Here is a 24,831-nt window from a genome sequence, read left to right as displayed (position 1 = left end):
CTGCATCTACCAGTACCAAAGTATCACAGTGAAGGTTCTGGAAAGTATAAGAAATAATTCAAATCTCTGCTCTCCCAAAGCCCATTTCACACCAATTGAATATTTATGTGACCCCAGGAGAAGGTATTTGATGTCATGTTATTCCAGCTGAGTGAAAATTGTTGCTGTGATAAACATTTAATAATTTATACAAAGCACTGGCTCCTAGAATAGCTACTATAGGAGAAAAAAAATCCCCATCTGGTAGATAGGAGACACTTGGAATTTGGGAGGTTTACTCTATATGAGACATAGCACTCCCACTATCACAGACAGACAGCTGTGATAGATTCAAAGATTCCTGGCCATGACCCACCCAGCTACTTCAAAGATTCAAAGATTCTTGGCCATGACCCACCCAGCTACTTCGCTAAAGCAAAAGCATTGGTATGAACATGCCAAAGGCACTGGTATACAATACTTAAGGCCAAAGGCATTAGGAAATTTTCCTGAGTGTAATTCAGTGTGAGTTACACTCAGCTGAGGGGCTGTGTAAGCATTCTGACAGCACCAGGCTCCAGCAGCCAAACAGACAAGAGGATGCCCACTGGTAGGGCTGGGGTTGATCTGGGTACCTCTGCTTCCAGAAGAAATTTGGCTGGATTGATACCTATGTGGTGCTGGAAGATCAGAAAGGAAGTTAACTTCCAATTTTCAAGTTTTCTGCAATATCTTGGCAAAAACCTCCCTTGCATCCCTCCAATGCCATTTTTCCGGTAAGTATCTACAAAAAGAAAGACACATTTGGAGAGCAAAACAGAATTAAGCTACGTGAATGTCATCTATAGTTACAAGCAAAAGTGGATTATACACTCACTGACATGCTTACATGTTGTAAGGCTGAAAAATTGAGTAAGATCCAAATACACAGGCTGTAGTTTAAAAAAGGGTAAGAAAAAAGAGTGCAAACTATAGGACATTAAATATTAAAAAGCATTTAAAAGAAGGTAAATACTGAAGAAATTAGGTTGGGAAGCAATATGTACACACACACACACATATGTGTATATATATATATATATATATATATATATATATATGAAAGGAAAATAAGAAGTTTTTCTCATTATCCTGCTCTGATTTTGTTACTAATAAATTAATTTTGTATCTCTAAGATGAGCCTGTTTTGCCCCCGGAGTTTTTTCTTGGGGTCATTAACTCAACTCATGGACCCCCTCTTCAATTTTCTCTCCTCTGCCCAGCTGTGGCAGAGGAAGGTGAGCGAGTGGCTTCCATGGGTGCCGGGCATTTGGCCAGTGTCAAACCACAACAAAGCTTTTCCCTTCTCTGGCTTGAAGGAGAAAATCTTTCAGCTGCTTTGAGGTGAACTGAAGCCCAGCTGCTAGTCCAAGACCAGAGATGTGGGACCCATGGGAGCAGCATAACCCCATGCCAGCCCCAAGCCTTGGGGAGCACCTTTACACCGAGACAAAAGGCTGGGCATGAAGCAGCAACAGATCATAAAACTGGAATTCAGAAATACGTTTTCTATCTGAATCAGACATCTTCCTGTTCATTTGTGATTAGTAAAATCATCATAATGGCTCACATGATCAAAACCATAAGATCTTCACCCTGGACTATGAAACCCCATCTCTTACACCCCGTTGCTCCATGGTGTAAACAGCTATGTTTGGTTTAGCCAGAGACACTACAGACATTTTTATTAACTCAGAACAGCACTTGCTGAAATTGTAATAATATAAATTGAAGTTCATGTGATCTCATTTGTAAAATAGTGTTAAGCAAATACTACACACCAAGTATTATCACCAAAAAAACTGTCAAAGCTTAATTGTTAGTAGATAACAACTACAGGTTATTTTGTAGTAGATCTTGACTTGCCTTTTTTTTTTTTTCCTCTGCACATAACTAATCTTGATAATACTCTTCCTCCCAAACATATTTACAGCTTTTAATGATAATGGCAGAGAGAAATATTTACATATCTTCTCAAAGGCAACATGTACAGGAATCTGCAAGTCATCATGCCAGCAAACTATCAACAATACCAGATGGCAGACGATTTCTTTAATGCTTTCCATTCCACCATCAGTCATTCCCTGTTGCATTATACACGTATGTTGAGTCCCATCCAAAATCCACTGAAGGATTTAAATACATTTGGGGCATTGTTTGTAGCAAAATATGTTTTCACCTCGAGTATTCTTATTCATACCTCCCCAGAAGGGAAGTTCCAGCCCAGCAGAGGGCTTAGTCCTTGGGACAAAGTGCTGCTGAAGCACCAAGTGACACTGGGACAGTGGCTTTGACAGGCAAGGTCCTGTGTGTTTGCAGCCACAGCAGAAGTGGGTTTGTAAGTTTGGGCTTCAAATGGGCAAGAAGAAACCAGTGCCCTCATAAAATTATCTATGCATTCTACATGCTGTGAAAGAAAGCATGTAATTTTTCTGAGAAATTTTCTAGACAGTTTGCAACCTCAGGTTTAAAAGGTTAACATGGGTTAACAAATTACATAAACAGTTAATTATATTCAATTCCTCTCTTCAAGAGCTAAACACAGAAGAGTTTCTGTTTATCTGAAAAGTAGAGACAGCATTTTATCAACTGTTGACATGCCTACTCTTTGAAATATGACATCTATCAAGCCAAGTCAAGCTACACCCCAGCAAGAACAATTCTTATTTGTTCCATTCTGGCATCTGGGCCAGGAAGAACTTGAGGAAGACACTTTATCAACTAGTTCCACCATTTGTTCCTTCAGGCTGCTTCCCCATTGACTCCAGAAACCTGAAAATAGCTGGTGACATCTGCTCAAGGTCTCTCCTGGGATAAGGACTAGAGCAGTAGCTGGGGTGTCATTCAGTCAGCCTTTCTTATGCTACTTTCATGTTTCCAAAGCAAGAGAAGAGAGATAATCAAAAGAACAATCTCACGGTCGTCTATAAATAAAGTAACGGCCTTCAACCTAACTCCTCTTTCAAAAACTCTATTAAAAACAAAACAACCCACCAAAACCCCACAGCAGCAAGCAGAAATACATTGTAATTCACATGATATGAAGCAAATACAGAACTTAAAGGCATAGGTGCAAAAGAATAACCTGTAACTCTCTTGTGCCTCACTGGACAGGAAAAGAAATGCCTGTGTTAGTAAAAATAGTGAAAAATGCTTTTCTGACACCCAAAATATTTCCAAAGACAATTTAGTTTTCAATAAAGAAAATCTATCATGCACCACCAGAAGTTCTTAAATGCCTTTAAAATTTTGAAAATACCTGCATATTGCTTCATGAGACATACTTGTATGCAGTTCAATTTAGTTGCAAAGGTATTTGTGGAATTATAGCTTTGTATAGGAAGACTGCTGCACAGAAAAGAGTAGTGGAATTTGCTTTCATGTAACAAATGGAATATTAAAATTTACAGAACTGTACACTTAACTGTAACCTAAAGGCCAAGTTTTAAAATTGAAACGTGTTCTGAACAATAGAACTGAGTCCTCTTGATGACTGGGCACCTTAAAATACCATTCTTGCCACTAAGACAACATTCAAGACAAAAGATAGCATGAAAATATAGAATTTTAGCAATAGATTATTTAATCAAGTTACATGAAGAAGGAAACCAATTATTGCAATAAATAAGTTACTTAATAAAGCCCCTTTTTCTCCTTTTAGAAAACAAACTTCTCAAGCCCAGAAAAATTTCAGCCAGCCAAGAATTGCAGATAAGATTTTGTCTTCTGCCATGTCCTTATAAACCACAATCATTTTAACACTGACTTAAATTGCCATTTAGTCAAGGAACACCAGAACTGTGGCCTGCACTTGTCTTGATAAGTCTAGAACTTGTTCTTTTTTTTAGCCCTCACAAATAAAAAACTTAAGATTCCACTTGGCTTGGATATCACATAGGCCAAACTCAAAACTCATGGTCCAAAGATTTCAAGGAAGCACAGTCTGAGCTTTTGTTTCTTACAACACTCATACAAAGAAACGAATCAATGCATCCGCAAACACAGATGTAAAAAAAACCAAAGCACATTTTATCTAATCTGTACAGTCGCACATCCAGGTACAAATCTCCCATCATGTTAATTAGAAAGGCAGTCAGAAAGGTTATTGATAGAAGAATGTACATAACAAAAAGAAATTATCCATGAAGCTATGCCTAATGATCAATTTGATCTTCTGCAGAAAGATTGCATGGTAAGAACAGAGGCTAAAGTTCTCAGAACCACCAGGTTAACACAGTAATTTCTGATAAAGTAAATCAAAGAGGGCTTCCAACATCCAAAAAAGCAAACAAAAAAATTACCTGAATATATTTCATTATTTAAGTAACACAAAGCTAATTTATTTTTAGTGATTGATTCCAGAGTCTATCAGTGCCTCACTTGATAGCACATGCCAGGATCATATCTTTATAGAAACGGTTGAATCATGTTTTCAGTGTTGGAGATGGGCTTCCTCACCATCTATAGATAGTAGCTTTTCCACCACGCTCCAGCTTTTGTCCTAAAAATTCCATGTGGAGCTGCCAAGTTCAGACAGGGCAAATTCTGCATTCTTCCTGAGTAAATTCACTACAGTTTTATAAGGGTGTTGCTCAGTGTGGAACTGTGTTTTGGATTTGCTATGAAAACAGGGTTGATAATGTGGAGATGTTTTCATTACTGCTGAGCAGTCCTCACACAATGTAAATTACTTTTCTGCTGCTCCCTCTGCCCCAGCAGAGTAGGCTGGGGGCACACAAGGAGTGGGGAAGGCACACAGCGAGGACTGCTCACCCCAACTGACCCAGAGATATCCCACATCACATGGTGTCATGCTTAGTATATAAAGCAGGGGAAAGAAGAAATGGGGAACCTTTGGAATGATGATTACATTTGATGCAACCCTGCTTTCCAAGAGATAGCTGACCACCTGGGAAGCGGTGAATGAATTCCTTTTCTCACTTTTCTTGTGTTCACTGCTTTTGCTTTACCTATTAAATTGTCTTTATCTCAGCCCTCCAATTTTCTCATTTTTATCCTTTGGATTTTCTCCCCCATCCCTCTGGTGGGGGAGTGAGCCAATGGCTGCATGGTACTCAGTTGCCTGCAGAGGTTAAACCACAATAAGAAAAAAGAAAATATCAAAAAGCTAACTTTTGCTCCAATTCTTACTTCTAAATAAAGCAGAGACAGAGACCACCTCTATAACTTCATCTGTGGTGCAACTGTAAGACTATGACTTCTATGTTGAGAAAATACTGGAAACTCCAGTCTCAATACTGGTCAATTCTGATGTTTTGATTAGAAATTTTACAAGCAATCCTAGGTTTGTATACTCTCCCAAACACTGCAAAGTACTCTGCCTCTGATTCTAGTACCCAAAATCATGCCAAAGAACGTACAGTGAGAAGGCATCTTGTAATTATCAGTACCTACTGCAACAAGTACAAGAACTAAACCTTTAAGATATCAAGATCATCAAAAAGGAATTGCAAAATTAAAATATTAACAGATGATTGCCAACTGAATACAGTACCTCCACAATTATGCTTTTCCTCTTTTAAATGTGAAAATAGTAACAAACATTGAGCTTACTGGTAGCCTTGAAACACCATCAAAGGGGCCAAATGGGAAAGGCTGAAGAGTAAACAAGGAAGTCAAAACTTACGGTCCCGTTGTTTTCTAGCCAAGATAGCACAAAGCCTTATAGTTTCTGTGGAAACTCATCTATTTGGCATCGCAAGAAAAAGTTGCAGTCTCAAGATAAGAAACAAGTCAGAGTACTAAAAAAAGGTTGAAATAAATGTTAAGGTGCTGAAAGCAACTGGAAGTTAAACTACTGGTTTTAAGGAAGAAACCAAAGATGCGTGTTTGAAATCTATTTTACTTACAAATAATTATCACTTCAAAGTGGAAAGGAATGAGAAAACCGATTAACAAAACCCCAAACCAAACAAAAACAAAACCACAAACAAACAAACCAAAACCAAAAAAACACCATGTATTGTGAAGTGAAATTCCCAAATGAGATGAAGCCAAAAATGTTGATGGGCAGATGAGGCAAGTTACTTTTTGTGCAAAGGCCAGGAAAAATTTAGGAATTTGAGCAGAGAGGAAGATTGCTTCAAGTGCTTTATAATGAGTAAAACAAAAGGAAGAGGATAATATTTTCTTGCTGTGAAGAAAAATGAGAGTAACAGACCTTGGTAAACTTTGAAAAGTATGAGATATACAGAAAGAAAGGGATCAACACTGGCAACAAAATGGGAAAATAAGATTATGTCAAATTCCTAGTGTTAGTTATTAGGGTTTTCAGGGATAATCATAAGATGATCAGTTCTAGAGAGTCTTTTTTTCCTCCCAGACTCATTTTGCACCCTTTGCCCCAGGCTGGAACTGGGTGAAGGCAGTGGTGTGGGAGCATCTACCTTCACTGACTGAACTCTGCATTTTCCCCAAGCTGAGTGCCATTACTCTTGCAGTGCTTCAGCGCTGCTAAGTTGGATCAAGTGGTAGGATATCTTTGAAGATAGAAACCTGACCAGCATGCTTTCCTGTTTTCCTTTCCTCTGAAATAGTGGATACTGATTGTTGCCACAACAGGATATCAAACAAGTGATTTTGACCTGAGTCTGTATAGTAATTCCTTTGGGTTATGAAGGGCAGAAGAACATTACAGTTCCCTCCCAGATCTCCCCATTATCTGTGCTTTGCTTTTCCCAGAAAAGCAAAGGAGTTCAGAAGGAAAGCATATGGAAATCAAAATTAGAACAGCAGAAAACAAAATTTTATAAAAATAAAAGGCATCACATTTAATTCTACTGTAACAGACACTATTAACAGAAAGAGAACATGCCAAAAACATGTTGTATTAAACTCTGTGAATTTTGAGGATGACAAGATGTCTATAAATAAAGAAAAACTATTTGTACTTGTTTGAATGGCCCTTACAATTTCCTTCCTGAGGTAAGTGAAGAAGCCAGTCACATCCTGTGTGAAAACTATGTACAAACTGTGTTCTTCCAGAAATGAAGAAAAAATATCAACCCCCCTAAGCATTTGTTACATCATTTAGTTAAATTAGCCAGAGGACAAGGCAAAATCACTCTCAAGAATAAGATGTCAACATTTGGAATAAACTTCATTCAACTTATTTGATTACCTATGAATTGAGAAGATTTATGTTCTCCTTAGGTTTTTATTAAGAAAAAATAAAGAGTGCATAAACATAGAGAGTTTGTTATTCCTAACTGGAGTATTGAATTACTCCAATTTCTGTCTAGTTTTGACAGAACTTTTAGTCAATTGAAGTGGGCAGCAACAATTGGCAACTCTTACTAGGTGTTCTGTAGAGTCTCAAAGAGCAGGAAACCCAACCATCCTAGCAAATTCATAGTCTATTTCCATTGTTTTTTATTTTATGGGAGAAAATCTCCAGAGTTTTCTCCCATAAAACAGAGTCCATGGATTTTTCAACACAGACTTTTCTAAGAAACAAACAGGTCAATATAATTGTACTTTGATTGATAACTGCCTTTCTGAAAGACTGGTTTTATTAAATCCAGTCTTTATTCTGTCAAAGTGGAATTGAGTTAAAAAAAAAAGCATTTTGCCTTGCCAAAGTTGACAGGGCAAGAACCTCTATTCATAGGCATTTTTCTCTTTAAAGCCACGCTAACAGAGCTTGCCTTAGCCATGGAAGAGAAAGCATGCAGACCTTGGACATCTCATCCTTGGACTAAAGAGTATCAGGCAGTAGGAACATAGAGTATGGCAACATGAGATGTTGGCAGCAGTTCAGTTAAATAATTCATTAGTTCCCTTATTCAGGTTCAGCACAATGTTTTTTGGTTGAAGAAAGGATTGAGTAAACTAATATTTCTACAAGGGTGTTTTTCTTGGGTATTTTTTGAGTGGCAAAATCAAAACGTTTAGAAAATAAAAAATCAAAGGTGTACCAAAATAAGATGAGAAGCAGCTTAAATGTGGACTGACTCAAGTTATTTTAGTGATTTCATGAATTTCTGATATTTAGTTCTTTCTCAATGCCTAGGGAAAGCAAAAATCAGTTTTGACCTCTTACTCACGGTCCCAGTGCCATGCCCACTATGACTGGACTGTTATTATCAGGAAAAGAATGGGAGAAAAACAAATTAAGGAAAAGAACAGTTAATGTACCTACCAGAAGAAGACTCTGCTAACAAGAGAATTTATTTTCTACAAGGAAGCACCAGAAAAAAAGTTTCTTGAAGATATTCAATAAGGCACTGTAGAAATTAGCATGTATTTCAGTACTGGGATAGGACAAACAGCTCATCTTCAACATACATCATTGTGCATTGTGCATAAGTGCTTTTGAATCAAATTTGGTAAAAAATTTACTACCTTTTTTATTAACAACACCTTAAAATAATTAATACTGGCATCTGACTACAATCTGAGTTTACAGAAAGCCCATTGCATTACAACACAAAAGTATAGCAGCAGAATAAGGAGGACTACTGCTTACTTAAAAGATTGACAATACATAATGTAATTTAGGGTGCTATTTTGAAGTGCTATCTATTTTATTTTCATACACAAAATATATGCATTTTAGAAAGAGTAAGCCTAAATAGTCAAATCTTCAAAACAGAAGCCTGAGGTTACTTCATTCCAAAAACTATAGAGCCAGATAGTTTTGACATTAATTGTCCTGCCACAAGAGGTGGATGTAGCTGGATCTAAGTGATTTCAACATGCCCCCCCTCTTCCCTCCCAAAGCACAAAAAAGAGAGAGATCTAAATGATTACAAATACTTTTGCATATTTAGATACATATTTCCTCAAGATAGCATTCCCAATTTCTTTTACCAGCAAAACAGCACACTTTAGGACTGAGATTAACAGGCAGCCAAATACTTTCCTCACCATATGCTTTTGGAAAAAGACACTTGGACACTTGTGTCTTCCAGAACCACTCAGAACTTTCTATTTATAACATTCAGCTGCCTGCACAGACAACTCCATATAATTCTCTCTCTCCCATTATGTCCTTTCTAAATTTTACTAAACTTGTGTTCTCAGGAAGAAAAGTAAAAATATTATTTTTGTTTATTGTTTTGGTTTTCAAAACTGGATTAACATAGATAATATTACAATGCTGATACAAAAATCACAAGGGTTTCTAAAGTCTGCCAGAGTTTCTATACATTCTTGGTGGTGTAATAATGAAACAACCCATAGCTGGGGTTTCTAACACTGCAAGCAGTAACTTATATACAATGTACTAAATGACATCATTTGTTTCCTGACTGCATAGTGTCTAGACACAGCCATCAGAATCTACAGTTAATTCAGTGTTCAAACATGAAATAAAACTGTATTCTGCATCACCAGAGGAGCATTTGTTACTTACCAAAGTTATTGATTCATGGCCATCAGTCCATTCTACTTATGATGCTCACAGGCTTCAGACTTGGTTTTTTTAAACATGTTGTTACAATTGCATATAGACACATAACTCAAGACCTGTAAGAAACCTGAAATTCCTCAGTGACCTCCCCATCATCCCTGAGTCAGTTTGCATCTTCTCATATACTGGAGACCTTCTTATCAATTTATGCTCATTATTCAAGTAAAAAGGACTTAAGCACACAGGTAAGATACAAGTATTTCACTGCGGTGTTCGGGCTTTGCAAGCGTAAGACACACTGTGCTACAGGAAGAGTTCTCAGACTTCCATTTTTTCACTGTTGTTACCAAGTCTGCACTCATCTGTTTTGCAAGTATTGACCTCACATTTCAAATCAAGGAAAGTTTGACCTTGGAGGTAAGCATATTCTTTACCTAGACATACTTCTATTGCTACTGAGATAGTTTGGGAAATAAAATCCACTGTTGCAAGTCATTAGTGTCTTTTCTTGGAGCCTGCTGAACAACCCCATTCTCCATTGAAGGTAAATAGCCCATTCAATGAAGGAAGTGCACAGAAGAGAAATTTTGCCTAGGGGAAAAATTAAATTTTTGTATTCTGTTTAGTTTCCATTTATCCATACCATGTAAGGATGGAAGTCCTGCCTCCCGGGGCAGAGGCGAATGCCTCAGTGTGTTAGGCCTCTCTGCTAACTCTCAATTATTCTTTAGATGTAGGCTCATTTTGTGTATTATTCATGAAATTCTAGTTCAGAGGGTAGTGACAAAGAGTGATAGACCTTCCAGTGGTAGCTCATGGTACATCTTTACTCCATCCCTGTATGAACTAATATTCTCTTCCTCCCCCTTTCTCTTCACTTGCATTCACCATAGAAGATGCCCCAAAAAACTCATCAGTGAAAGAACCACATTAAAGGCAAAACCAAGTAGGTGTTTTTCTATCCTTGTACCATTCTACTAAAAGTCACAGAGTCAAAACCATGTAATTTCATGCATTTGTAATTTCAGGACAGTTAGAGTGCTGCACTCTGACTTGGCAATGAAGACTGTAGGTCAAGTGTTTTCAGTCTCTTCCAGACTAACAAGAGATTAAGTGGAGAAGCAAATATCAGGGATAATAGGGTTTAAATCTGCGCAAATATTTACATCTGCAATATTCAGATAAGCTTTGCTGGTGACAAGTCTGAAGAGCAAATAGACCAAGTCTTGGAGGAAATTCTACTCTCACCAGTACAACAGAGAAACGGTTCTGTATTAGGGACAGCCTGTTTTCCATGGGTGAAGACAAACGGCTGTGGCTGTGACACTTGCATTCAATATATTGTATTAAAAGATTCTTCTTTGCAGAGTAAGTACCTTAAAAATCAAGATAAGCTTGATTGTTCAAAGATTGCATGACATCCCTAAAATATCAATCCCTACCAATCCCACATTATCTGCCATGTCTAAAGTGTCACTGCTCCATTCAAGCTTTCACCCTTGGAGTCTCTGATCTGTTCCTGGGGCATTCATCAACTGATCTTGGTTATGCATTTCATTCCTTAAACCAATGTCTTAATATTTCTCTGCAAGTGATAAACCCCTAAAGATTTCAATAAGGCTCTACACGGAAAAAAAAAAAAATTCTGTACTCTATATGCAGAACGTATCAATACTTTAGATTTTTTTCTTCTTTTGTTATTAATCTGCAGTGTATTTTGATATATGTCCAATGTATTTTCATGTATGTGCAGGTCACAAAAAAAAAAGACCTCAGGATTGGTACTTGCATCAGAATTGAAAATAAAACAAAATAAAAAAATGGTTCATATTTTTCTGTCCCAGTAACATTTCCTGAACATCAGAGTGTTCAGGATACCCACTTTACCTTCTCAGTGTTCACATTTTGTTTAAAAGTCTTATGCTTAGAAGCAGCAACACATCAGTACTACGTGGAAAGCTTTTCTTAAATGAAATCTTTCTATATTGAATCCTCTGCTTTAGATACCAAAAGAATTATATGACAAGCACTGCATAATAAATTTTAAACTATAACCTCTCAAAAGAACCAATATTGTGAACAGCAAATTGAACAGAAGAACAAGGAAGTGTTCTCTGTTACTGCTTTTCTGTAGGTTAACACTGAGTACTCAGTGTTTTCATAGCTTACATACCTCTTCCTATCATTTGATATCACTATGAACAATTTTATGTGAGTATTTTAAAAATTATTTTCAAAAAAACCCCTTTAAAATCTAAAGTTGGCTGACACTAAATATAGAGATTCCCAAGGCTGCAGCTGTGCAAGTGCAGTGCCCTGGGGCAGAGAAGCCAAACCTCAGGGCAGTACCCAGATGTAGGATGTTGACTTCCCTGGAGGCTTTCAGATTACCATTTGGAAAAAAACCAAACAAAAAACCACACCAACCCAAACCTAAATTCTAAGAGAAAAACCTCTGTCAATTACCATAGCTTGAAATTTTTTTCTGCCTGGCAAACAGCATTGTTGGTAAATAGCCTAGTCAAAGAAATAGGGTCCATCATTGTAGCATAACCAGAAGCTCCTTATTTTTATCAACAGCCATGGCTGTGCAAGCAGCAGTTCCTCTTAGGAAAAGGCCTGTGGAAGCCAAACAGGACTTGTTTACCCTTCTCCATTCAGACTTCAACCAACACAGCACAACACTAGAAACTACAAAGGGCTTGCCTAAAGCCTGGCAAAATAAATGTATCATGGAAAACTTTAGGAGGCAAAAGAATGAGATGGCATTTCCCTTAAGTGATCCTTCATAACACCCCAAAACACTAAGACAATGCATCAGTATTCATTTGATTCTGCTCATGATACAAAAATATAAACCAAGAAAATCTCTATACTCAGACAAAACATTTTTCAGAGATGTTTGTAAGCACCGTTTCTGCTTCAGGAATATTAAACAGTGTTTGCAACAAATACTCACAAGACAAAATCCTTCTTAAAAGAAAATAATAACTTCTCCTGAATGGAAGAATCAAAAAAGGAAGTGTGGTTTTTTTATCACCTCCTTGGTGCAGAATTCTGAGCAACAGTATGCTGCTTGTACTGGAAGTTCAAATATTAATTAAATTTAAATTAATATGAAATTAAATTTAATGTTTCATTATTTATCAACAAGATAGGCTAAAAAGGTTTGTTTGTCATTTAAGGAATACAGCTCAGCAAATCACTTAACACATGCACAAGTTCTTTAGTGACACTTGTAGGGTAGGAGAGGTCTTTTAAAAATTATGTAATAAGATCCCAGAGGAACAGACAGACACCTAATTCCTGACCTTACAAACCCTGCTGACATACAAGAGAAAATTTCAGAAGTGCATCGACTATGAAAATTCTGTTTCACAAAAGTTACTGAAGGCTTTAGAGAATGAGAAATTAGGTAATTTCTATTAGGGAAAGCACAAGCCATCTGCTTTTTTTGCAAAGGAAAGGTTCCAACCATTTGACCATTTTAATGTGTAAGAACTGAATTTATAACTAGAAAATGTTCCAAACACTTGTTGCAAAGTTGTAAATGTTATTTTGATTTATTTGATTCATATCTTTACCTGCTTCAGCCAATCTGAAAGGTGCAGACTTGCACTGCACTTCAGTTGTCCTATTACAGGATATAGAGTGTCAATTACATTCAGATATTCTCCACTTGCCAAGTCTGTGTTTTGTTCTGGGCAAGTGAAAACATGATGAAAAGCAAATAATTCTTTGGGAGTTGTGAAAGTCATAATACGTACCTAGTCCCAAAGAAATCAGAGTAGCCATTCCCAGAAGGGTTTCCTACGTGAGGAACTACCCAATACTTAAAAAGACTTGTGGGGATTAACTGAGATTCCATTAATTACCTGCAGATGTGTCCCCTTGGTTATATTAGACAACCCAAGGCAGCTACAAGTCTGTATTTTTCATGGCTATGAATTTTTGGAAAAATTTAAATTTCATGATGCTCACAAAAAATGACATTTTTGTGGACCTATTCTACTTATACATATCACCTGCCCAATATAAAAATAAGCAGTAAGAATTTCCCTCCTTACATATGACAAAAAACCAGAAAAAAAACAGTCAGAGAGCCCCAGTGACAGTCACTAGAGAGCACAGCTTACAGAAATACTTTGCAAAGTCTCCTCTCAGAGCAGCAGCTCAGGCTGCTCTAACTTCCACAAAAGCTGTATAATGGAAAGCTCATTTTCCTGCAGTGCCAAGGTAACAGGCTCCTGGACCACCCCTGCCATGTGCTAGAGGGTCCAGGAGACACAGATTCTTTTTAAACCATCATTTGTTTCCACCCCTTATCTGAACTAAAATTAATTCCTATAATGCTTGCATGACAGCAACAATTCCTATGTTTTCCTTGTTGGGTCTTACAGTTTAATTGCCACATGTTACATGAGTAAATAGGCACAGATTTGAGAAAATAAGTCATATAAATGCATGCTTACCAGCTGGTGCAGAACGTGAGCAGTGAAGTTGAAAACCATGGTGATAATCAACACATGACTGACTGAATTTGCCTTGCTTAAAATCTGGCTTGGAATCCCTTTTGCCCTCAATCTCATCTGATAAAATCTTATCCAGTTCAATTGTAACAGCTGACATTTTGATAGCCTCAGTAGACATCAAATTATAAAAAAAAAACCTGAATAAAAGGAGATGCGATTTCTAGTTCAGCTTGCCCAAACTTGCAGTCCAAAAATAACTTCCGATCACAAAGGAAAAAAACCCAAAAAACCCGACTATAACAGTGCAGAAAGTTCTTTGTTGTTGTTGCTGTTAAATCAATAAATCAATGACAGAGAAACTCTATTTCCATGAAGCTGTTCTTCCAGCTTTGGAGCATCTGATAAATATTGCAGCTTGTTTCTAAAATGGAAAACTACTACTTTAAAAAGTTCTTCTGCTCTTGCAGTGACAACCACATTATGAATAGCTGCCAGAAAAATAGCCAGGATAAGCAGAGACATTTGTATGCCTGCTAAGCTGGGGACTTCCTAACTGTAAGAGTCTAACTGAGATTTTGTTCCCCAGCTGGGAGGGGCCAATAGCAATGGGAGCGAGTCCATCCCAGCCCATCCTGGCACCTGTGCCTTGTCACTTGTGCCACAAGTGCCTTTCCTCAGTGAACACCCAAGTCATTGCACGGGATGGGGGAGGACAAATTACCAAAAGCTATGTAATTCCTTGAAAATGAGGAAGAAACGCATCACACTTTCTCTGCTTATTATTTGAGAGCTTTGAGTATAAAAATGTGTCTAAGAAAATATTAAGTAAGAGTAATATTAAGGAAAGTGGTTTATCTTTCAAACTTTTTTATTACTACTTTTGTTTCCTTAAATGCAACTAAATCTCCACACAACTCAAGACATGAAAACGATCCATCTTTTTCTAACCTGTCCCAGCAGAGTCTGAGCACTCTCAAGTGCCAGAGGAGTCACCCACCTGGAGATGCTGGGGAGCTGGCAGAGCAGCAGGAGGGGCAAGGAGATGCTCCGGGGAGGGCACGCTGCACTCAGAGGTCTGGAAGCACACTGCCAACTCCTAAATCCCTCAAGAACAGCAGGGGACATAAAGCATGAATTAGTCATTGAAACAGGCCACACGAGAAACACTGCCAGACCTGAGCTACAGGAAAGCTGATGTGCAGTTGGCCAGCCATTAGCCAGCTATCCCTTTCTTATTTTCTCTTTGCACAGTGAGAAAGAGAAGAAAACAATGCAAAGAAAAACAGAAGATCTATGCAGCCCTGCAGCTTTTACTAAACATTCCCTTGTCCTGCAAAAGCAGGAGAAATCCAAAATCCTAAACTCCACTTGGAAAACACTGAAACATTAGGTTTAAACGTAAGTCAGGTTTTAAACTGAGCTGCTGATGGTGCTGTCCTAAATAATCTCAATGCAAGCACGGAGCAGGTGGAGGTTCCATGTGCTTGCAGTAGAAACATATCCTCAAACAGGACCCAGTTATATTTGCAAAGAAATAAAGAGATCTATTTACCAGTGAGATACTTCTTTAAATATTTAGGTTAAGGGAATGTCTATGAGGTAATATCTAGATGGGACCTGATTGCAGCTAGGAACCCAACTGAGGCAAAAAGGCTAATTCTAACAAGTAGAAAAACATGGAAATGGGACTGTAAAAATCAGTCAGAGGGGAAGCTTTCCAAGGCGACCAGAAATATGTGACAGTTTTGCTTTCAATTCACTTCAATTAATGCACATCAGGGGCAGGAAAAGCTTGATGCAAGTGTCACAACACTAAAAAAAAAACTTTAGAAAGGGTTATATAACAGGAAAAACAAGTATGGTTTTTGGAAGGCAAACCCAGCATGACTTACACCAAGAAAGGGAAAAGGCAAAAATATCAGACAAAAAGCATTGCATCTTTTTTTAAAATAGCTCTCCATTCCAGTTCCTCTTATATATGTAAAGTCTACCTGTGTCATTTATGCGGGCTGAAGTAATCTTACTTTGTCTTCTGAAAGTTCGTTCCCCAAATGAAAACGCTGGCTGCCAAATTTTCCAGAAACTTTACAGGAGGAAACAGCCCTATCAATTTATTAAAAAAAAAAAAAAAATCCATAGCTAAAATTGCACTTACCTGCTTATAAAAATTTAAAACATGTATATTACATGGAGGTGCTAGGTAAATGAGTCCAGCATAGTAAAACTAGTAAAGAAAGAAGCAGCTTAACCCTCTAAAGGCAGAACACCTCAAATGCCCAGAGGGTGGATCATTTCTTCATTATTCAGTGTCCCAAGAACTTTATCTTAGCTTTTGCTGGATTCTTGTAAGTTTTCCTGGACACGTAAGTAATTTCACTTCCTGTACAAACCTTTATCTGAAGGGTTTGTGTTTCTCCAGTAACATTAATATCAGTGGGATTTAATTTTTTTTCTCATTACCATGCTGCTGTTAAGTTTCCCATATAACTCTGAATATGTAAATCAGTCAAGAGCAGTCCGTGACTGGGTCACACCCAGGTCACTGAGACCTAGGGCTACACCAAGGTTGTTTTGCTCTGGGGAGGTGCGAAGGAGAAAATTGCACCCAAATATTCTCAAGAGGTAAAAAAAACACACAAAAGTTTACTGGAAAACTATAGAAAATTAAGGAACATTGGCAAAAGAGTAAATACAACATAACATCACTTATCACAGCACAGGTTTCAGCCCACTGAACACAGAAAACCTTTAAACTCATTTGATGTTATGTTCCCTGAGAAGAGAGTTAGAAGAAGAAAAAAAGGGATAAAAACAGAAAGGCAGGAAAAATTTTTGCAGCTAATTTTGGCATGCTTTTTCCATTAACCTGAGTAGGAAATGCAAGGCAATTAAATACTCCCCTTGGGCTACACAGGCAATGTTCCTGCCACTACCTCCACTGGCTCAGCTCCACCTACCACAAAAGCTGGAGTAGGAGAGCTGGATAAAGAGAGTGTCAGGGAACTCGTGCACATCACAAGAACCTCAACCACGATGTGCAAGGGTCTGCTGCTCACGGCTAGAGAGCCCAGGGGGTAAGATGCTGTTATTCAGAACCTGATGTTCCACTTGTACTTCCAGCATGGATACCTGGAGGTTGGCAAGCCTTGGAAATACAAGAGGTGTTGTGGAGCAGCAGGAAAGGCACCCAGGCAGTGCTCCCTGCATCCCCTAACACGAGAGCAGGGGAGGACTGCACAGATGAACTCGCACGGTTCTGCGCTACTCACCCCTTGCAAACAAAAACTGAGTCTTTCCTGGCTTTCCAGTCCAATTGCTCACCATTATTTAACCAGTCTGCACACAGTAACTGTTGAGTCAGTTATTATTTTGAGTCACAGGCTGATGTGCCCAGTACAAACAGTGACACTGCAGGAACAGTCTCCCTCATGCTGTAAGGTACTGACATCCAACACGAGAATGCAAAGGAAAACTGCTCCTAAACTTCAAGGGTTAAAATAGAAGAAAATAAGCCCATAATTTTTCAGTAAGTATGAGACACTTCTCAACAATAACTTTTTCTCGTAATAGTAATCCGTTAAGTGACTGGTTTAAAATGTTTATTAAACCAAATAATCAAGAATTTACTATAGTAATACTAAGATTTTTTTTTTCTAGTGAGCTGTATTACTACTGAGTGTAAAAAAAAAAAAAATTACAGTTTACCTTTTCACAGTTGCAGAGCTACCATAAGAACTGAGAAAAGCCTTTTTAAAGCATGAACTTTTGGAACTATTTGTTTCCAAATTAGAAAAACCAGCTGAACAGCTGTAGATACAGGACATGATCTACTTTGGAGTAATCATAAAATCAAAGAATAGCCTGGGTTGGAAAGGAACCGTAAAGATCATCTAGTTCCAACCCCCCTGCCGTGTATAGGGATACCTTTCACTAGACCAGGTTGCTCAGAGCTCCATCCAACCCTGACCTTCAACATTTCCCTGGATGGGACAGCCTCAGACTCTCTGGGCAACCTGGTCCAGTGTCTCACCATCCTCTGAGTAATGAATTCCTTCCATATATCTAACCTAAACCTACTCTCTCTCAGCTGGAAGCCTTTCACCCTTGTTCTGTCACTTCATACTCTTGTAAAACATCCCATCTTCCCTGTAGGCTGCCTTCAGGTACTGGGAGGCTGCAACTGGGTCACCCCAAAGCCTTCTCTAATACAGGCTGGAAAAAACCTATTGTCTCAGCCTTTCAATTAGGCCCTAAAACCAGAGATTTCACCTGAATAATAAGGGAGATTAGGTTCTGATGCCATGCCCCTTATGTTAATTTGTCACCCCATATTCTCTGCCAGCAAATAATTACCAGCCAGTCCTAGCAGGCTGACAGAAGGGAACTTCATGACTAGGAAAAATAAATAAAACATATTGTTTCCTGTTTCCACTGGACACGAGCTTTATATAATCATCCCCCCAGTTAGTACTGACTGGGCAATTATCCTGGCAAACAGTGGCACATTGATGGCAGCCAGACAAAGGCATCTCAGAGCAGCTCCTTTGCCAGGCCACTGCAGCAGAGCCCCTCTGAATTCCTCACTCCTGGCTGCCGTCCCAGCACCATCCACTCTCCAACAAGGGCTGCACAGTCATGGGGGAGCAGCAAGGGAAACAGTTTTCCTAACCTGTCAGCACTTAATAGCACAAACATTTTTCCTTACCACAAAAGGACTTGAAAATCTGGAGGGAAGAGTGTGCACAGACTATGTACAGCATATTGACTGGCTGGGGAGAACAGTTTTGCTTTCCATCCTTCTGAAATGTTCCCATTAGATTTTCACCTCCTTCATCCAAAAGTAGCATTTCAGCAGTGGAATGGAAAAAAGAGCAAGTATAAAAATTGGAATGTCAAAGGACTTCTTTTTCCTTAACCCCAAACCCGTATAGCAGAAGCCTCAGCTAGCTGAATCTTTCTCGGTGACAATTCCATTTCAGTGAATTTACTCATTTTGTCAGGAGAATTGTGAACAGACACAGCCCGTAGTTCACACCAACCAAAGGAATAACACAGCAGTGCTATTGCCATGGCTGTTTCCAGCAGCCAGCACAGCTCATGCCTGCCAGGGAAGGCACCAGGCTCTGCAGAGGCACTGCTTCATCTCCTGCCACACCAGACCCAAAGAAAGCCTGAGCCACAAAAGGTGATCACTCTGACAACCACGTGGAATATTGCACAAATCCCGAGAGCTACCCAGCCTGTACAGCATACAGCACAATTCACAGAAATTTCATGAAATGAGTTACTCCCACCACTGACACTGCCTATTTCAGAGGCAGGTGAAGGCTGCTCTGAGGTGCACTGTGCCTGCTGGTCACCTGTTAACCCGGGATTTCCAAGACACCAGAAGCTGAGATTTAAGTCATAGTCCGGTCAATTGTATTTAGCTTTAATGCTTTCTCTTTTGCACAAAGGAAAAGGATATTCCTCTTATTATCTGAATACAAATCAAAAGATGACTGTGACTGTAGAGCATCTCACACTAAATCTTAAAATAGCTACAATTTTTGGTACTTAAAACCCACAGATTCAACATCTACAGCAAAATTCATCTTTAAAATCCCCAATACTGAAATATTTCAAACATTGTCTCTATAGCAATACCTACAACCAGTGTCTTGAAGGAAATCAGAGTTGTAAATATCTAATGATTATCCAAATTCCAGATTTCCTAAGGTAAGCGAACTGCACTATGAGAGCTGGTGCTGTGCAGTTGTGGACAATGCTTATTCCAGCCTGAATAATTTCACTGCCTTACTGAGACATAAGTAAAAACTCCAGCAAAACAACTTAATGCCTCAACCAAATGAAAAAAGAGACAAATACTCAGTTTAGTGGATCCCAGTTAAGAATGAAATCTACAACTCAGTGATTTCTGTGAATTTAAGTCGCTTTTAGTCTGTTCATTTTCTTCCATTCTGCACACTTGTAGCCACAGACAGCCCTGTAAATCCTCTTCTCACCCACTGAAAATATATACTAAAGAAATAAAAATTCCCTTCACTTTAAGGAAACTCATTACATAGGCACATTTTCTTCCAGAAATTGAAGAAAGCTGTGAGAAGATAGGATGATATTTATCTTCTCCCTTTGTCTTTTTGTGTTTGATTTTTGGTGGAATTTCTGAAGGCAAAGAAGAATAGAAGATAGGAAAAAATAATTTGGAATCTGTTTGAGTTAGCAAAATACACTGGAGAAAACAAGAGAAAGGATCTTAACACTTCCACACTTTTAAGCAGGAAATAAGCAGAGGATGGATGCTTTGCAATGATTGTGATGCTGTGTTTACCTGGAGACCTATACTCTCTCTGCTCTCTCTGGAGACCTATATTTTCGTTTTGACTGATAACAGTAGGTTTCCTGCCACTAACAACAAGGTACCCTGTCCCTTCCCAGCTCATCTGGGTCTGCCCAAGATACCTGGCCATGCACATGCCACGGCTGGCTGGCTGCAGAGCCCTGCAAGAGGCATGCTGAAAGCACACACCAGAATATTTCCTCTGTGGTTCTCCTGAACTTCTTGAACTCTAGCCACCAGGTGACCCAGAGCAGAGTGAAATCCATTTTAATGGGGCCTTGGTTAAATCAGTCAACCGAGTCCTTGCTGAGCTAGGCAACCCTATGCAGAAACACATCAACAAGCAAAGAAACACAAAATAACAAAAATAAAACAAAACAAAACAAAAAAAACACCACCAAACCCCAAACCCAACAAAAAATGCATTCTTATTTCTCTTGGCAGTCTTAGAAAGCAAGGAGAGAGGATGTTTGCAGCTGTAATCCCTTGCTCCACTGTCAAGCTCACCAGCACTACCCAAACACTGCCCATGACACCCTGGTGCATTTTGGCTCAGGGCAGTACTCCTCAGTGCCTGCCCCTCCACTGCACTGCTCCACACGTGCCTCTGACTTTCAGAACCTCAGGAATGATGTCACCCTCTGGTGGTGACACGTTCCAGCACGGAACAGAACTGAGAACTGCAAAACAACATATTGTTGGTTTTACTGTAAAAAGGAAGACTGTGTCTATATTCCACCAGAGCATCGACTTTTTTTAATCTCTTGTTTCAGTCTGGTATTGCAATGAGAGAAGCCAGAGCTATAACAGGAGATTTATCACATTATCTCTGTTGTGCTTTTCTCTAGAGCAGAAGTGTCTTATGTTCAATTGTACTCTAGAAATTTTAAGATTAGTGCACAGAAAAAATGCCAAAGTGAGAGGTCTTAAAAAACTTGTTATTTGTATTGTAAACATCAATCATCACACATCCAAACTCCTCCAAGTATGATAAACCCACCTCACCAAATTAATGCATTCTTTAATCAAATTTTAATTTCAATTAGAGTAACAGTGTCAAAAGAGGTGAGATTTGTGAAAAAAGATGGGCAAATCTCAGCTCTTCCTGTTTTCATGAGTATTTCAACAAAATTAGTTGCACCAAGAGTAACAGAGTTAAGAGCACACCTTTCCTACAGCATGAGCAGCAAGCAGGCCAGGACGTGCAGGAGACGCTGGAGGGGGACCCTCCCCAAAGTCTTATTCTGCAGCTTGCCACTGAGTATTTCAGTCTTCCACCACCCTTGAGGTACATCCCCCCTGTGAGATCCAAACCAAAACCAGCCACAAGCGCTGGGACTGCAGCACCAAACTAGTGATGAGCAGTTTATTTGCAGAGTCTGAAAAGTCTAATTAAATCCTGCCACATTCACCAGGGTTTTGAGCCTCCACGCCCACAGTTCCTTGAACAACTGCATGTTCTCTGCATTTATGTGTATGTAACACTATTCTTTCTGACTTCAACACACATTGCCTCAGGTCTCCCTTGCCTTCTAGTATTTCTACACCAGCAGCCCGAGATTCTACCAATCCACAGCTACACAAAATGTACTTCTTTCATTCTGGCATTTCGTCCTAATTTCAAAAACCTTTTTAGGAACGAGTCCAAGATAAATGTTCCCAAGTATTGAGCAGTTTCTGATTTTGAAAATCTTAGCACATTATTTAGATGGCCATCTACGAGCCCCTAGGCAAATTTTCAGTACTGTGAAACAAAGGAGATACACACTCCTTTCAGCACCACCAGCATTTGATTGTTTAACAGCCTTATACATTTTGAAATTAAGTCCTTGAAATTTTTACTCTATCCCCAGGCACTCTTTAAACAAAGGGTGCCTACATTTACTGACTGAAAAGATGACAGGAAAAACTTCTTACAGTGAAAACCACAGAAACAAGGAAAACACCGGTTTAAATTTTGAGCCACAGCTGGCAATCAAAGGGTCAGCATCTTCAGCAGAAAGGAATCCCTCTTCCACTCCTCACATTATTTATCTAATTCCTGGACTTCACTTAAATAAGAGCACCATTTCTCCACTTTTGATTTTGTTTGCCTCTAAATTCTGAGTAGTTTTGCAACAGCTGGTCTAAGCAAGGAAGTTACTAAGGGCTGTTATGATCCTAAGGGCCTCTATTTTCTTTGTAGCTCTTTTACCCAAGAACCAACACCAAGCAATATTTAGATTAAACAGTCCGTTCAATTGCTCCAGAGTCTAAAAGCAATCACTGTCCTCAGCCTTTGTGAACTGTACAGCTTGTTGGATTTTTCTTGAAATGTGGCTGTTTTCATAAGTCAAAGCCATGGAAAAAGAACTGAAACCAAAATCCATGTGATCAGGCAACCAGAACACATGAGAGCCTGAAAATAATAGGAGAGACTGTGGCCATGTCTGACCTTCTGAACCCTGCACATGAACTGCAGAAAAAGAGCTCATAATCACATCTTAAATGGTGCATATTACTCATTTATTTGTAGTTCAGAAGATCTCAGTTTATAGAGCCAGGATTTTAAAACTTCATGGACTTGCTTCAGATGCCAGAAACTACATTTGGAACAAGCTTAAAAAAGGTCACAGTTGAACTTCATTAGCTTATATGGTCAAAACCAATTAAGCAGGCAGTTTCAATGGCTGCAAACATTCCCTCTATCTCCTACCATGTTTCCACCTCAAAAAGGAAGGTGCATGAGTGGATTTTCTGTTCTAAACATCTTTAAACATGCAGTTACTCAGGCTGACCTGAAACTACCTGTTCAAAAATCTTTATTTAAAATACACTGGCAACACAAATTCAACAAGAAGTTTCTTACAGAGGTGTTATCAGCCTGCTCAGATCTGCATCCAGCCCTTAACTCAAATAATAATAATAATGTCTATTAGTTACACTCCAATCACCCCTCTAGAAATGGAGCACTTGTAGTCCTACAAATAGGACTACAAATAAACACTGTAACTACTAACCAAACACACAGGTTATGTTGCTGCTGACAAAGATATCAGAGCCCTTCATAATGCAAGCATTATGCCACAAGTATACTCACTGACAAGAAATAGTGATTTTTATGAAGATAAAGGCCCCACAATATGTCAATAAACTGTAACTTCAGGTCACAAAGCTTTGGCAGCTTTGTTGGGCAACAGCCCCCTGCATAATTATCCAAATTACATGCACAGTCACTCACTCAGGATGTTCAGTAGGTGTTACTGCAATGAGCTGAGCTAAAACTCTGTGCAAACTATTAGTATAATAGTTTTAAGTATTTTAGTATTTACATTAGTATAAATGCTACCCTCAATCCAACCTAAGTACTTGAGATACGAGACACAAAATCAAACTGAAGACATGCCACCTTCCCTCCAAAGAAAGAATATTCAGGTTTTCCCAGGAATTAATAGAGATGTTTGCTGTCAAAGTTTTTTAAGAGGCTGTGCAACTGTGACACCAGGAAAGGAGAAAACAGGGGAGGAAAATCCTGATCCCCTTGTAGCTGAAAGTTCTTTTACAGCTGGCAGCAACCCAGACCAGATCATCTTCATGAATTTTACTTAATTAAAAAGTTTCACCGGAGTAAAGAGAGGAACATTACAAGAACTATGTACAGCAGTTTTCTCTCTCACTCCTTCTAGCAGTGCAGACATACTTGTATGCCCATCCTTGCAGGTCTCCTGTAGCAGAAGCCACCAAAGATCTTGGCAGAGGTGGCCAAATCAATAGGTAAAAAATAGCAAAACTGCAATTTGCCATTCTCTACTGGATAAAAAAAGTTATCTGAAACAGGCAGTTTTTCAAAAAAACCCCATTTTTGTCAATAAAGTGAGATGTGGCAGCCAGACCACAGAGAACAGTAAATTGTCAAACATGAAAATAAAGGAAACTCTTGTACACCCATAGGACAGAGTGGCCAGAGGATGAACTGTTACAGCAGTTGATTTTGGCATGGGATCCTAACTCCTCTGCACTACTTCCTTCAGGTAAACTGCTGCCAGAAATCCTGCTGGCCAGAACCCAACCTTTCCTCTGACCAGACTCCCTGAGCACCAGCACAGACCAGTCACACTGAGATGGAAAGCAGTAGATTAAAAATATGAATCGCCACTTCTTTCAAGCCTCACAAAACAGAATCACAAAGATACACCTCCTTTGCAGGACCTTATTCAAAATCCATGGAAGTCAGTAAAGTGGATGTTTCTAACTGTAAACAGGGATACTTCTGTATATGTTGTTTGGGGTTTTATCATCCGTCCAGAATATTGCTTTTCTTTTCTTCTCTCTCTGTTACAACCACAAGAGAGAAGATGAACACAGGGAACTGAGAGTGGTTCACACTACAAGGCTTAGGGCTGACCCCAGGTGAATTCAGCTTGTACCAATACACTGTTTCACCATCCTGTACTCTGCTGTTGGCAGCATCCATAATGCTCTAATCACAACGCTGCAAAATGCTATTTTGCAGAAATGTAACTCTGTAGGCAGAAAAAAAAGGAACAGTTGCTGCAAAGTCTTGCTTCTAAAGTATTAAATTACAATGAAAGGGCCAATAAATTAATATGATCAGGACAGAAATCCTTCAGCTCTGACATCTGCCCACT

General features: G+C 38.9%; 1 protein-coding gene across 2 annotated transcripts in view; it reads right to left on the bottom strand.

Annotated features, from left to right (window-relative positions):
- The window catches only part of ANO3 (anoctamin 3), a 133,008-nt gene that overhangs the window by 94,128 nt on the left and 14,049 nt on the right, over positions 1-24,831 (bottom strand). The window contains exon 1 of one of the 2 annotated variants that reach the window (XM_068194826.1): positions 13,864-14,035. The exons of the other annotated variant lie outside the window; for it this stretch is intronic. Within the exon in view, the coding sequence (XP_068050927.1) occupies positions 13,864-14,020 (157 nt within the window). The 5' untranslated portion in view covers positions 14,021-14,035. Of the gene's footprint in view, positions 1-13,863; positions 14,036-24,831 lie in introns of those variants that run through there. 2 annotated transcript variants of the gene reach the window in all.

Source organism: Anomalospiza imberbis, chromosome 6 (assembly GCF_031753505.1).
Source record: "Anomalospiza imberbis isolate Cuckoo-Finch-1a 21T00152 chromosome 6, ASM3175350v1, whole genome shotgun sequence".
NCBI lineage: Eukaryota > Metazoa > Chordata > Aves > Passeriformes > Viduidae > Anomalospiza > Anomalospiza imberbis.
This window is presented reverse-complemented; position numbering and strand designations above follow the sequence as displayed.